The sequence below is a fragment of the Augochlora pura genome, chromosome 5, assembly GCF_028453695.1.
Source record: "Augochlora pura isolate Apur16 chromosome 5, APUR_v2.2.1, whole genome shotgun sequence".
NCBI classification, from domain to species: domain Eukaryota; kingdom Metazoa; phylum Arthropoda; class Insecta; order Hymenoptera; family Halictidae; genus Augochlora; species Augochlora pura.
In genome coordinates, this window is record NC_135776.1 from 17,288,402 (window position 1) to 17,304,422 (window position 16,021).

The following is a 16,021-nucleotide window of genomic DNA, read 5'->3' on the forward strand; positions in this document are numbered from 1 at the left end:
AATGAATTCAGTTCGAAACGTTCGATTGAGATAAATTGATCTAACGCTCTATAAAATTTAAACTTTGATTGGCGCGAAAAGAGGGAATGGAAAATGTTTGAACACCCTCTATACAAATCAAGTATGCACAAATATATAATTCATATGCAAAAGATTATCAGATAGAATTTATAGTTTCGTTACCATCGAATTTTGCAACTCTTTCCGTGGAATATTAAATTTTTGACTAGGTTAAAAAACGAAGTGACAATATCTATGGAACATTTTATGTGTACCAATTACAATTCTCGGAAAAAAGGTAATCGAGAAGAACAATTAAATCTATAAATTCGTACTGCGATCGAGTAAATTGATACAATGATTAATTAGTACATATCATTTTAACGTTAATTACCGAAAGATTATATGCGATTAAAGAGGTGTCGGTGGCGCCATCTGCGAACATTTTTATTGTGTCATCGAGTATGCAACTGCGACGTAGACTGAAAAATCCTCCCAGAAATCTGTGCATGGAAACTGTTGGTTTTTTCGAAAATATCCATTTTACAAACTGAAAGGCTTCTAATCGCTCTATTTGTTCCATTCAGCTAAAAAAAAGAAGTAACAATTAAATGAATTCGTTTTGATTCGATCAACAGTCGTTGATCTTGAGCCATACATAAATATTCCCCCTAAGCATTGAATTTCCTCGAACTCGTATAGAAAGTATACATAATTTGAGAAACGAATGTACAGCGAGGATCGATAATTCTATTATAAGAAGGGATAATTTGTCGGATGAATTGAATAAAACTCGCCGAAAGCAAGGATTAAATTTCATCGCGTTCATGCGAACGGCACACGATCATTTGAAATGCGACGCCGTAGCGCCGGTATACCTGTATCTGGCCCGTATCTACTACGCAACTTCCGCTAACTCGCTGCTGAGCAAAATGGACGCCTTTGTGTCTGTTTTCTTCGTGTTCGCACTATAAATACTGTTTTCACCGCGATGCACCACCTTTGACATGGCGATGTTTACGCGGTGTCGCGAGAAACGTGAGTGAAAATTGCGCAGTGCCGGCGAGCGGAACGCATTCACTGGTGATCGACGGCCGAACGTGTCCAACCAAATAGGCCACAACCACGGATGACAATTGAGCGAATATCTTCACGACGAGAAGTTCTCGCAAGCGTTTTCGGCAGGGAGGGACCGTTTGTTTTGACCAACAGCGTGAACATCGATGGTTTTCACATGCTGAACCGCCCAGGGATCTTGGATTATGATACGCCTCCCGCCAAAATTCCATTCACTACTCGCATTCTGCAGTATAAATAATCGTTCCGCGTAGCTGGGTAAGGCAACCGACACGAAACTTCAACGCGAAGTCTTGCCCTAACCGTTGATATTCTATAAAACTGTTTCTGTTCCCGTCATTGACCACGGTGATTCTATTATTTAGCGGAATCTCAATCACAAGGGAGCTTTCCAGCCTGTAGCATCTACTCTTGAGGCCATGTTATCATATGTATGATATTGGATGGTGGCTATTCTACCAGTGAAGGTAATAACCATCAGTTTTGTGGAATCACAGTGACACCACCAATCTGTGTGCATTTTCAGTCGGACCAAGTGAATCACCGACTAAAAGATTTGTGCTATTAAATAGTCGTATTTTCAACAAGAGAGCTATTTGTTTTTGTCGGGGATGTGCGTGCAATGCATTGCTATTATTGATTACACGGTTAATATTGTATTTATAAATCTTTCTATAAAAAGTGTTATAACAACTTGGTTTACGTGATTATTAATAGACTTGTGAGAAGTAATTATAATAATAATAATGAGAATTGTTCTACAATTTTAACAACAAGATACTTCTTGTGATACAACATTGAGATATTACTTTATACGTGTATGCATGTATCGTTACTACACAAAATGATTCTTTTTAATATGTAAATCAGAGATTACATAATTTAAAAAGTTTTCTTTTTGTAGCAGATTCGGTACAGAGGGATTGTTTGTTTTGGTGAACAATTTGACCATCGATGCTTTCATTCAATCAGTTGCTGCTCTAATCTGTGGGATAAATAATTATTCCACATAGCTGGGTAAGACACGTGATAAATTATCAACAAAATATCATTTTTTTCATTGATATCACGTAAACTCATTTTTGTCACTATTACTAACCACGGTAATTCTATGATTTAGCAAAATTCCATCCAGAAAGGAGTTTGTCAGCTTGCAGCATCCACTTCTGAGGCAATGTTATCATATGTATGATGTTGGATGGTGGATATTCTGAAAGTGAAGGTAATAATATTGGTTCCATGCAACCATAGTGATACCACCAGTTTGTTTACCTTACCAATTAGACAAGGTGAATTGGCAACCGAAAAAGTCATTGTATGGATTTTTTTCTATGTCCTTTTATGATGGTAATATTAATGAGAATTGTTGCACTGTTTTGATTATACAATATTTATTGTGGTAGTAATATTTTTGTTATTGCTACGAATGACATAACGTTACAAAATAATTTTTTTAATATCTTGTACGTTTTTTACTGGCATTTAAAAGATTTACTCCAAAAAAATATTGTATCAGATTCGTCTAACTGTAAAATGTTAAATTCCATTCTAGTACGAGCAGTTATTAGGAATTTATGTAAATTTTATATAGAAATTATTGGATTTCATCAATGTTTGATATTATTTTTCTTTACATTTTTTATATCATTATTCGTGTTAACAGAATATTTTGTATTTCAGGACAAAAAATTAGGACTAACAATGGATCGATTATTGGAGGATCCTCGAGCTTCTTCAAAATTTGGTTGATACATTCTGGTGCACCATGGGAACTTAAAAGAGACTTTGTTAAGTTCCCAGTATATGCCTTAGTGCTAGTGTTCTTTGACAAGCGTTAGATACAATTCTGTTCGACGGTGAAACAATTCTTATATCGGAATGCCTTGAACATACGTGTGTAAAAACAAAAAGTTCAACAATGATTTCTTTGAACGTTTGTGAGAACAGTGCATTTAGATATGTTCTGTTGATTTATATTTATCATATACTGTGAATGAAAAACATTTTATCTACATGTCAGTGCGGTGTTCGTTACGTTGGATAATTCTATGAACCTCAGAGTACACGTAAGGACACTGGACCTAATTTTAATCATATTTTTTGTCCAGGCTGTAATGCCAGAACAAATCAAATTCAAGATGAACGGGGTTATACCGAGTGTGCCAATCACAACTCTCGCTGGTATCGCGAGTCTCACTGACTTGTTGCCTGAAATGCCCCTCCCAACACCGCTGCCGCAGACATTGACTAACAAGTCCCTTCTGTTTCATCCAAGAGTGGCCGAAGAAGCACAAATCCTACTGAGTGTCCGTAACGAGAACTTGGTGCCGCAGCTGATATTGTCCTTGTCGCAAACGTCCTCGGATCACATAGAGCTGAAAGACAATTATGCAAATACAGTACAACCTTTGGAAACCGAGCAAAATACTCCAGAGCTGCTGAAAGCGATACTACAGATAAATCCGCACGTATTCAAGGGTCCTCAGTACAATTCACCGAGAAACTGGCCCCAAGGTACACCTATGATGCATAGCAATCAAACGTCGGCGAATTATGGGCGGTTTTCTCCATCCTACTCGAGTTCCTCGGGATCGAGACAAACGCCGCAAGGTAGTCCAGCTCACCCTGCTGCCGCTAGGACGGTACTCCCTCCGCCAACCGGTATCATCAACCCCCTACCTAACATGACACCGCAGCCAAACATGTACTCTCCAGCTCACATGAGTTCTCCAGGTACACCGTTAACGACTCTGGGTAATCTAACACCTCAACACCATAACATGGCTGGTATGACGCCCCAGCATAACATGCACATGGCGTCCTCCATAGGCGCAAACATGCCTATCCAGCAACACCAAACTATGAATATGCAGCAAAATGTGTTTGATCCGATGATGAACCAACAAGTGCATCATCCTTTAAGTACGCATCAACCGATGGACTTGGACAGTTCGGTCCAGGAAAATCCGCAGTTTTTATTAGATCCGGTGACAGGTCTTCCCGATATTGACTTACCGATTGAAAATATCGAGACGAAACAAAGTATGGACAATGCGACGCAGCATTTACTGTCGACGACGCAGGCCACATCCTACCCTAGTATGGAGACCGATGACATGGTCAATGCTATAAATAGCAATCCGACGCCGATTATACAACATCAACAAAACAATAACTCGGAAAAGGGACTAAAACTGCCTGGTCCCTTACCGGAGAAACTGAAGGAGCCGGTGGTCATGCTGGATAGATTATCCCTTGCAGACCAGGCTCTGATGCAGAAAAGTTTGGCCGCGTTCGCGGAGAAGTCGCCGAGTCGCGCCGCGAAAATGGGAATCTCGAATCGTGAGGAGGTCAAGTCCGAGTCAGAAAGCGAGGAAGAAATAGGTAAGAACAATAAATACTTTAAGGCACGGGCGAAAGAACGCCAGGTGCAGCGGGAGAAGGAAAAGGCGGAGAGAAAGAAGGGTGAGGAGAAAACGCGCAGGAGAAGAAGGGTACTGGACGATGATGACGAGGAAGAGGAGGAGAAGAAGGAGCAGCAGCAACAACAGCAGCAGCAGTTATCGCCCAGCAAGCCAAAAATCAGAAAGATCGAGAAAAAACTAGTTCCGGTGTTAGCGAAGCTCAGCGTGGAGGAGCTGATGGAAACGAACACGTATCAGCGTTTCAACACAACCATAGAGACGATATTCGAGAACACGGAAGACGTTGCGGCCAATGCAGAATTTGAAGACGACGGCGATGTGCCTCCAGAGCTATTAATCCCCAAGTACCAGCTGCATGACCTCTGTACCGAAGCCGCTAAACTGAAGGCGCTAGGGGCTATGGAGTCTATTCCTTCGGATAGACTGGTTAGGCTGCTGAACATTCTGGAGAAGAACATCCGTGATGGAGCCAAGGTCTCACCTCTCGCGGACCCCGATGATGATATTGAAGAGAGCCGGTTGTGGATGCAGCTGGCCATGGAGAGGGTGCAGCGTGCGGTGGACGCGTCTCTGATCGCGTTGCACATTATGACGTCGAACAACATGCCGAAGATGGTCTACCTGGAAGATGTAATCGACAGAATAGTCCTGTTCATGAAGTTTCAACTGCAGAATACAATATATCCCTCTTTCGATCCCGTTTATAAGATAGACACGAAAAACAAGACTGACAATTATAATTCTAGCGGCCGTAAGAAGAGGGGTCACATGAAAGAGGTACGCGAGAAGAGCATTCTCCAGGTATACAACAAAATGCATGAGTTGGTCGGTTTGCTCGCGGAACTGCTGAACATACAGGTGCTGACGGACACCAGTGTCCTACACGCGTCCACGCTGGGCGTCGCGCCCTTCTTCGTCGAGTCTGTCAGCGATCTTCAGTTGAGCGCGCTGAAGCTTGTCACCGTCATCTTTACTAAGTACGAGAAGCACAGGAGGTTGTTACTGGATGACATACTAGCATCTATAGCTCGCCTGCCGAGCAGCAAACGAAGTTTGAGAACCTATAGATTGAACTCTGAGGATCACATACAGATGTTAACTGCGTTGGTGCTGCAACTGATCCAGTGCGTGGTTGTCTTATCCGACAATGCGATTCCGCAACAGAAGAAATCTCAGGATGAGGAAGAAAAGAAGGAGGAGAAAAAGCCGAGCTTCGTGGACGCGGACGTGTTGATCATCAATAAGTATGAGACGGCAACCAGAATAGCGGGGAATTTTTTAAACGTGTTTCTGAGCAAATGCGGCAGCAAAGGAGAAGAGATCGATTACAGACCGTTATTTGAGAATTTCGTGCAGGATTTGCTAGCCACCGTGAACAAGCCAGAATGGCCAGCAGCAGAGCTGCTTCTAAGTCTGCTGGGGAAGCTGCTGGTAGGACACTTTTCGAACAAAAGCTCGGACATGTCGCTCCGGGTGGCCTCCATCGACTACCTCGGCGTCGTCGCGGCTAGATTACGGAAAGATGCTGTTAGCTCGCACTGTAAATTGTCTACCATCGATCAGATCATCAAAGACATCAAGATAGAGCAGCAGAAGGATTCCGATTACGACCAAGTCAAGGACAAGGAAATCCATGGACTGAGCGAAGACGAGGAGAGGACAGTTTTTTTACAGAAAGTCCTGCTAGACTACTTGGCTGTAAACGGAACGAAGGATTCCGCGTTAGGCTATGCTCGCCACTTTTACTTGGCGCAGTGGTACAGGGACTGCGCGGTGGAGAAGTCAAAGGTTGGTCAAGTGAAGAACAGTCCCAGCAAAAAGATGCACAAGAAGAGGGTCAAGAAGAAGAACAAGCATCACTCGAGCGATCAGGATTCAGACTCCGATTTAGACGAGCCGGATCCGGACGAGAACGACAATAACGAGCAGAAGAACTCCGAGGCTTACAGGATCATCGAGGAGAAGAAAAAGTACATTATAAGTAGAATAAGGCCGTACAGCACAGGCACGAAGCCGGACATCCTTCAGACGTACATCGATTACAATTCGGCAGAACTTATATCGCAGTATCTTGCTTCGAAGAGGCCTTTCTCGCAAAGTTTCGATCGATATCTGAAACAGATCCTGCACGTGTTGACGGAGTCGTCGATAGCGATCCGAACGAAGGCAATGAAGTGTTTGACGATGATCGTCGAAGCTGATCCGAGCGTCTTGGCGAGAGGAGACATGCAGTTGGGCGTGAAGCACTCGTTTCTGGATCACGCCACGTCCGTGAGAGAAGCAGCCGTCGACTTGGTAGGGAAATTTGTACTAAGTAGGCCGGAATTAATAGACAAGTATTACGACATGCTGTTGGCGAGGATCCTGGACACCGGAGTCAGCGTGCGGAAACGCGTGATCAAGATCTTGAAGGACATCTGCATGGAGTGCCCCGACTTCCCGAAGATACCGGAGATCTGTGTAAAGATGATCAGACGGGTCAACGACGAGGAAGGCATTAGGAAATTAGTCATGGAGGTGTTTCAAAACATGTGGTTTACGCCGGTCAGAGAGCGACCCAGCCTGGACTCCGAGTCACTGTTGAGGAAGGTGATGAACATCACGGACGTCGTGGCAGCTAGCAAAGACATGGGCCTTGAGTGGTTCGAACAGCTGCTGGTAAGCTTGTTCAAGCCGAAGGAAGACAAAGACGATAGTACAAAAATGCAAACCGAGCCCCCGAAGGCGTTGTTGACTGCGTGCAAGCAGATTGTTGATTGTCTGATTGAGAACGTTCTCCGATTGGAGGAGACCAACTTGGAGGAGGCCGAGAAGGTAGAGAAGAAGGGCTCCTCGCAGAGGCTGGTCGCTTGTTTGACTACCTTGTATCTATTCGCGAAGATACGGCCACAGTTGCTGGTGAACCATGCGATCACGTTGCAGCCTTATTTAAGTTTAAAGTGCCAGACGCAAGGCGACTATCAGATCATCAGCAGCGTGGCGCACACGCTAGAGTTGGTTGTGCCACTAATGGAACATCCCAGCGAGACTTTTTTAGCACAGCTGGAGGAGGACTCGGTCAAGTTGATCCTGCAACACGACCCATCGGTGGTCGCCAGCTGCCTGTCCTGCTTAGGTTCTATAGTTAACAACGTGACCAGGAATTTTAAATTGATACGAGACTGTTTTAAGAAATATTACGGACATCTGACCGAGTACAAATCGTTTTACGAGAAAAACCCGACTAATCCGATGCTCCTCAAGTATAGGCCGTTCGTCAGGCGGGCGTTGTTCACGGTTGGCCTGCTGTTACGGCACTTCAACTTCACCGACCCGGAGGTGATCGAAGGCTTGGCGGAGAACATCAAAGACCAGGTTTTTGAGACGCTCAACTACTTTGTGAATCTCGACAACGATGACGTCAAACACTTCACACTGTCTGCGATCGGCTCTCTTTGTATACGACATTACGAGTTGATGTTGCTTCCCGAGCTGAAGGAGCTCTACCATCACCTGCTTACGTCTGAAAATGCGTTGGTGCACATGCGAATCCAGGTGTTAAACAACGTTGAGGTATACTTGCAGGAGGAAGACAAGAGGATGATCAAACAGGACATGGAATGGGCCAAGAGGTCGAAGCAGGAAAACTTGAAGGAGATGGGAGACGTGTCTTCGGGAATGGCCAGCACCGTGATCCAGTTGTACGTGAAAGAGATCCTCGAAGCTTTCTTGCACGCGAACGTGAACGTCCGACATGCAGCCCTTAAGGTCATCCAGTTAATATTGGCCCAAGGCCTGGTCCATCCGGTCCAAATCGTTCCGTATCTAATCTGTATGAGCACGGACTGCGAGAAAGCGGTAAGCCATAGCGCGGACAAACAGCTGCAGGACATCGAGAAGAAGTATCCTGGCTTCATTCACATGAAGTCACAATTGGGTATCAGGCTAAGCTATCGGCTGCAGAAGATCTTGCAAAACGAGATGACGGTGAGGGGTATGCGGGTGAAGGAGGGCGAGTTCCCGGGCGCGTTGAACGGTTTCCTCTACACGATCTTGAGGAACACGAAGCAGCAGAGGCGAGCGATCGTATTGTCCTTCCTGAAACAGTTCGACGAGACCGCGAAAACGAGCTTGTCGCAAATGCTGTATCTAGCCGACAATCTCGCTTACTTTACATATCAAGTACAGGACGAGCCGTTGTTTATCATCCATCACATTGACATTATCATCTCGATGTCCGGTACGAACCTCTTGCAGTCGTTCAAAGAAGCGTTACTTCCCAAGGAAGGCAGCAATCAACAACAACTGCAGCAGCAGCAACAACAACAACAGCTGCAACAGCAGCAGCAACAACAACAAACGCAATATCAAACGCCATTGGGCCCCGATGGCCAGCCGCGGCCTGAACAATTGTTTTCGGTGTTGGAGGACGAGGAAGACGATGAGGAGGATGAGGATATCCTACTGGCAAGGTTACCCGATGACACCACTGTACTAAGGGAGTACATTACGGCGAGTCAAGGATTTCTGCTCTTGCTCACACTGAGACAGCATTTGAAGGACCTGTACGGCTTCTCTGATCAAAAAATCAGCCAGTACTCGCCCACGGAGGCCGCCAAGGTCTACGAGAAAGCCGTCAACCGAAAGAACAACCTGCTGTTCAAACCAAAGGCTACTCTGCAGAGACTAAAGGACGGCGTCAGCAACGAGGAGCTGGACGGAGATGGCAGGAAGAAGCTGGTCAAGGAGTACTTGGACTTCAAACAGTTGATGCTCAAGTTCGACCTTGAAGAACAGGAGGAAGACGGCAACGACGGTGACACAAGTGGGAAGCAACTGGCGGAGAACGCCAAGCTGGCACACCACTCCGAACTAGACGGCAAATTAGCAGATGGGAACGCGATGGGTAACTATCAGGGCAACGTGAACTCGACGATCGAGCATCCGAACAATTCTGTAAATTCTGTAGCTGGTTCCGGACCTGTACCCGTGCCTATGCAGCCCATGCATCCTCCTCCGGTGCCCCAGCAGATGCAGCCGCGCGTGCCGAAGCTGACGATACACGCGCATTCGGAAGCGAAGGAGCACCGCAAGCACCGCTCGCACAAAACGGAGAAGGTCAAGAAGCATAAAAAGAAGAAGAGGAGAAGAATCTCCGATAGCAGTGACAGCGGCGACGACTACAGTGATCCTGACTTTCTAGTGTGAGTGCGGTGGTATCCGCGACCTTGTGTATATATACATACGCTATGTGTGTGAGTGTGTATGCTCGACACCCTGGAGACAGTTCTGCCTCGCAGGTTGTGTCTGTTCGCCATCTCCCGAAACAACCGCAACCACCAGTGCCAGGACGCTCGCAAGATGGCGGCGGACTGTTTTACCGATGGTACCGCGTGTGCTCCGAACTGTGTACAGAGAACGCTGGTGCTCGACGAGAGTACGTGACGCGAGAGGTGTGATTAGAAACGAGAGAAAGGGTGAATGGGATTACAATGTGATCGTGGAATTACAAATGAGCGATTTTCTTCTAAACGCTGCGCATACGAGAAAGACGAAAGTGGAATAGGTTGTACTGTTTCTTCTTCTTTGTCTGTTGTACATGTCTAGCGTTTAGAATAATATCTGCGGGCTGGCAATTCAGCGGGCAACCTGTATGCGTGCGATTGAAATGAGGAAGAGAAAAATCACAGAATTTTAAATAACGATTTTAGGATTAATCTTGTTGGCTAGGACGAATACATACGTACATGTACACGTACACTCGCGAAATACATTTACACGTACGCACACAGAGACATGGACACTTACACAGACGGTGGACGCGCGTTCAGGTACGTTCGAGGGATGTAACTCGGTTCAGTCGCTCCCCTGTTCTTTCTTCTTAAACTTCATTCTTGTTTCTCGGCTCGAAGCAACGCAATCCGTTCGAACGTGTCCAAGTCAAATTTCCCCGAAATTCTATCGGAGCGAGTACCAATATGATTCCGTGCGTTGCGTTCGATGGAGAAACAGAGATGGTTGTCCGTCGATATAAATATTAAATAGCTACAGCAACATTGATCACGATTAGTCATTTGATTTCTCTAGAAATAGGTATTTCTCTGCAGAGACTCTTATAGAACAGGGGGCGGCGGCTGATGACTTTGAACACACGAGCGACTAATAGCAAAATTTTCTGATTTTCTTTGAGGAAAGAGAAGCGCGAATACTTGGAAGGAAAAAATGACGGATCCGTTAAAACTTGCTCCACAGCGTGTATAATAGAACGTGTGTAGTTAAAGAAAACACATTGCCTATGCATTATGAGAGAGAGGGAGAGAGAGAATGAGAGAGACAGGAAGAGCGAGTGAGAGTAAGAGAGAAAGAAATAAAATGTTGTTTGTAATATCTGTACATACAAATTTCAAGTAAAGTATCTTATTTTCTTACAAACTATATAGCGGTGACATTTAAACGAAGAATACTTAAGATTTTGTTGTAATATTAAGTATTTATTCAGAATTCATGTTGTCCCAATATAGTTTGCTTTATGCACTCGTCTTTGGTGTATCGAATGATGAAAAGGAAAAGTAACAAACAAAAAAGTATCGTTTTTATACAAGCTTAGGAGTAAAATAATTGTAGTAATTTACTCTCGACCGGGAAACAAAAAAGTGGGTGGGGGGAGGGAAGAGAGAGACAGTGAAAGGGACAGTGAGAGAGAGAGAGAGAAGAGAGTATAGAGAAAGAATGTATGCGTGGAAATTGGCCGACTTGCGAAACGAAGGAGCAACAGTGAACGAAAAAGAGCGGTGGAATAGGATAAATTCGAAGAGAGAACGAACGAAAATGGCGGAGTAGAAAGTAGACTAATCGTGTTGTGCGGTTGTCTGCCAATCTTCGTTTCCTCCTAATTCGTGCGAGCCATGGATTCGGTTGTTCCGAGCACGGTACCGGCCTTGTCACGCTGGTACCGTGCTCGTGGATCGACCGAGCAGCTGTGATCCCAACGGAACAAGGTTCGGACACGCTGATCGTTCTTTCCATCGCGATAATTCGTCTTTTTTATACGTTTATAGAGCCCGATCGGCTGCCATTGACAATTAACAAAAGCAATTCGAACGTGAACAACCGAAGTCCGGGTTTCCATCGCGCGAATCAGCGACGGGACGGGTCCCGGGTCGCCGAACATTTCTCTCACAAAGTCGGTCCTCGCGGGGAGGAAACAAGACTTCCGAACTGCCGCGCTATCCGATCGGGCGCTGGTTTCGAATCTCGCGATACTTGGAATTGTTAATTTATAAGCACCGGATCGGAAGATGGTCCGCGCGGTTTGCTAACGAACGCAAACGAGCGAGGTCTCGACCATACGCTTCTTTCGTTTTACCATTTAAAAGTAGCACTCTATTGGGGCCCAGATGTACATTCATCTATATCACGTCAATAAATCTGGCAGCAAAACGAGTCGATGGATTCATTCGATTAGCACTTAAGAGTTAAATGCTCGTTGGGAATGGACCAGGGGACCGTTCGATCCGTTAACCGGATCTGCTCGTTTTATTATCGACTGAATCGTTTCCTGGATCTCTTAACGGATCGAACGAGCACGCTGCTTTAATACTCTCGCGCTAGACTATGGACTTTCATGTCCTCGCGGACCGTCCTGTTGTAAGCAGAAGTTCGTCGAGGACTAAACTCCGTAGCTTGTCAATAATCTTTCTCGTTTAAATCAGCAACAGTAGCCTAATGTCCACAGCCAACGATAGATCGACTGTACATAATTATGTACAGTAAATACTTACAATTATAAGTATTCGCCACCAAGATTCCTTTACACGTTTCATTGATTCTCAGGCGATTTCCGTTTTCGACTCCTCCGTCTATACGCCATTGCGCGTTCACAATATGATCGACTTTCTTTTAGCGAAGGAAATATCTCGCGATCTCGGATCTCGAATCTTTACCGTCCCCAGAATGTGCAATGCTAGAAATTAGAGAAATCATTATTCCGCGGAGCCGTTCGGGCTAGCAGGCTCGAACAAGAGGTCGAGGATCGCGACGTTTCCGCCCGCGAAGAGAGGCCTCGGAGTCGAGTGCGTTCATTGCGAATTTGCCGGACCACTTCACGGTCCTCGATTCCTTTTTATCTATGGTACTTAATGCACTACAAGCGTCGTCGTTCCACCTGTCATTCAACGTATGCTTGAAAAATTTTAATTCTCACAATGTCTAATCAACGCGCGCGGCAATCTAATTAAACGCTGCGACAAGTTCCTTAATTTCGAAAAATCAATTAGAACGTTTGTTTGTGTTTCGATATGATTGTCACCTGTTGCACTTCGGATCGGATCAGCTGAGAGTGCGACGCCGTTTGCTTGACGACAAAAACGGGAGGATGAAGGGTTGATGGGTCTGCAAGTAGAAAGGTGAACGGATCTTTAACTGTACAAAATGTTCGCGTGTATATATTTATTATATAAATAGCTGGATTGCGAGGAAGTTGCATTGTCGTTTCGTTGCATCGAGAGTGAAAAGCGGGCGTGTGTCTGTCGGTAAGGAGGGGGAAGGGGTAAGAGAAAGAAGGGGCGGGATTCAATGGGAGAGGTCGCGGAAAGGGGCTAAAGACGTAGAACGAGGTCGAGTGCGTGCGAACGTATGGGACAAGTTGGAGCGTTTTTCATTAAACACTTTATTGTTCGTTGTAATAAACTTCTAGGAGGTATACATTATAAATTCTAAACAGTTATATATTTCTATGTGCATATATACATATATAGACCGGTATATATGTATGTATACATAGCGTGAAACAGAGAGGAGCGATAAACGATATCTTGTGGAGTCCGCGTTTTCGGATCGAGTGAATGTGAACGTAAAAATTACTATTGAGAAATAAGCGATTAAATAAATAAATGAAAAAAAATAGAGAGAGAGAGAGAGCGTGATGCGAGAAAAGGAGAAAATAGGTCACCCTGATCTATCGTACTAATGCATAGTACGAAGGCACATTTGTATTATAACATTATACATATATAAATATAAATATAATTGTATCACCTATGTTTTTTGTATTTGGTAATCTAACGAGAGCGAACGCGAGAGAATGGGAGAGAGTGATCGTGTCCGGGAGAGACAGGGAGGGAGTGAAAGAGAGAAGGATATCGAATTAACGAGCAGAAGGTTCATAGAAAGTATATTATATATTTGAGTAAATGGATCCTGGGGCTTGGCGTTGTCCACGACGCCCGACGGGACACAACAAACGATCGTCTTTATACACCGGGACTATGTTCCTTCTTTCTTTCTGTTTTACCGCTTAGATGGGGTCGGGGAAATCTAATATCGAGGTCCATTTTCGGATCCCGTGCGGCCAGCTCCTGGACAGGGCCCAGCCTCATTTACTCAATAACTTATTATGTACATCGTCTGAAGAAACCGGTACGTTCGTAAAGAAAAAAAAAGAAATAAACAATTAAGTATGTATCAATCGGTCTCGTTTATTCCTGCTTATCTCCACCCACGATGCCCGGATGCCGAAGTAAGTGCACCTCTTCCTAATAAGCACTGGTAGGACTCTCGTTGCTCTTCAGTCTGCGAGATGCGACTCCTCGTTTCGCCATCGAACACACCTGCAACACAATCCACGTGAAAATAAACTGGCACTTCAATCGATACTTTGATTACCCACATTTTTGGGACGTCTTTGATATACTGCAGCTCGTTGCAGCCTCTCTCCGAGACCTTGCACTTCTCTCGCCAGACTGCTGTACTATTCAGTAACGTCGAAAAGTCTCTGACCTTGAGACAGTCGGACATTTTCGTCGTCGGCAATTCCATTTTGTTCTGTTTCTGAGAGCGCAATATCCGGTCTTTTCTTCTCTTCGCGAACTCTTTGTCCTGCTCTCTGCAATCGTCGATCGCAATTTTTAGGGGGGTGGCAGTTTGTGAGGAAAATTTCACTTTAGTCGGAGTAATTAAAAACCATAGAAAATAAAGTCAATCGTTCTATTACCTGAACGACTTGATCAATGAAGAATCATATTTCTCCTTGATCTTTGCGCTCGACTCTCTAGACGCGCTTTCCAGAGCTTTCTTCTTCCGGTACTCCTCCAGTGCTGCTTGAATCCTCTCCTTCTTCCTCCTTCTCTCGCTCTCCTCCATCTCTCGTTTCAATTTCACGCGGAGCTTCATCTGTTCATCATCCATCCTATCCTTGTTCTCTTTTTCCGTTCGCCATTTTCGAATCAGTTCCTTCTTCTCGCTGTTGTTCGATTCCGCACTGCTGCTCGACCTTGTCGCAACCCTTTTCGCTACCTTGGTAGTCTTTTCTATCACTTCCCTATCATTCTTACTGTCTTCTTTCAGCACGTCGTCTTCCACGAAACGATCCTCGACACTGGTCTCCGTTTCCTCGACGGATTTCTTATTCTCCAGTTCCTTCTTCTTCCGCCATTCCTCCACCGCGATTTTCTGCTTTTCTCGCAAAGATTGGTATAGTTTGTACCATGCTTCATGGTTCACTATACTTTCCGTAGAAAGGTCAGGACATTTCTTCTGAATAGCGACGACCAATGCAGGCACGTTCTCGCACTTCTGCCGCGTTTTTAGAAAAAACAGGTGATCGTCCTGACTCCAGTTTTCCGTGTGCCCTGTCGCAACGTTTCAAAGCTTAATTTAATGCCTCGAACTATGTTCTACGATCCTAATTGTCCAAGTTACCTGTTTTGGCCACCAACGCGTGGAAATCCTGAACGTCCTTCCAATTCATCCTTTCCGTTTTGATCTCCGGTCTACCATGAGACGACGACAAAGCGTATCGCCTCAGCTTCTCACATTTTTCTAGCTGAGGAGCGAATTCTCGCAACTCGTTGTCCAACACAGTCTGCTCCTGCGCCAATGTCTCGTGAACCGAACAGGTTGCCGTCAAATCCTGGATCTTTTGCGAAAGTTTGAACAGTTTTAACCTGTACGCATTTACGTCTAAACATAACAAAATCGTCGTTATATATTCTACATAACGAAGACAATGAAATTGAAGGGGCAGCAGTGTTTACCCAGCTTCTTGAGCTCTTTAGGGTTCTTCGCTACGTCCTTGGCGAACTCCAAATCGCTGGCAATGTCGGCCATGCGTTTGTACAACGCCTTCAGAAAAACCTCTCTGAAAAATACGAGGTGATGTATGTATTTTAGTTAATGCTATATTGTTAGCGAGTGAAGTACCTTTTCATCGTCAAATCTCTATAAGTATGAACAATATCCTGCAACAGAGCTGGTTCTATCTTCATGTTCTCGATCGCGGAGGCCAGTCCTCTCTCGATCACTTCTTCCTGCTGCTTTAGCTTCAGCAACGGCTTCAGGTACAATTCCCTTTCCGCTGAGGATACTTTTCTCCTCGTCGAGCCATTTTTATTTTCAGATTTCACAACAATACTGCCGCTCATGGACGCTAACGATTTAATTACGAGCACGCAGATCAATCTTGCACGTCGGGGTTGTTGATTCCGCTGACCCTTTCTGTGTTCTATGTCTATGGGTTTCCATGGCAATTCACCATGAACTTC

General features: G+C 44.9%; 2 protein-coding genes across 5 annotated transcripts; one reads left to right on the plus strand and one right to left on the minus strand.

The window, feature by feature from the left end:
* Positions 1-908: 908 nt before the first annotated feature.
* Nipped-b (Nipped-B cohesin loading factor) lies at positions 909-13,977 on the plus strand. Of its 4 annotated transcripts, XM_078180299.1 has the most exons (6): positions 909-1,335; positions 1,443-1,544; positions 1,982-2,094; positions 2,198-2,299; positions 2,758-9,387; positions 9,451-13,977. In XM_078180299.1, the coding sequence occupies exons 5-6, from the start codon at positions 3,126-3,128 to the stop codon at positions 9,687-9,689; spliced, it is 6,501 nt and encodes a 2,166-aa protein (XP_078036425.1). In that variant the 5' UTR covers positions 909-1,335; positions 1,443-1,544; positions 1,982-2,094; positions 2,198-2,299; positions 2,758-3,125; the 3' UTR covers positions 9,690-13,977. The 4 variants fall into 4 exon arrangements, with proteins under 4 accessions (XP_078036425.1, XP_078036421.1, XP_078036423.1 ...); XM_078180295.1 differs by having other exon boundaries at positions 2,758-13,977; XM_078180297.1 differs by having other exon boundaries at positions 3,186-13,977.
* A 58-nt stretch (positions 13,978-14,035) lies between these two features.
* On the minus strand, positions 14,036-15,901 carry LOC144469726 (uncharacterized). The gene is made up of 6 exons (XM_078180300.1): positions 15,681-15,901; positions 15,515-15,618; positions 15,180-15,440; positions 14,473-15,109; positions 14,149-14,364; positions 14,036-14,089 (listed from the first exon to the last, which is right to left on the minus strand). Exons 1-6 carry the CDS (start codon positions 15,899-15,901, stop codon positions 14,047-14,049), a joined length of 1,482 nt encoding a protein of 493 aa, XP_078036426.1. The 3' UTR covers positions 14,036-14,046.
* Between the last annotated feature and the right edge of the window lie 120 nt (positions 15,902-16,021).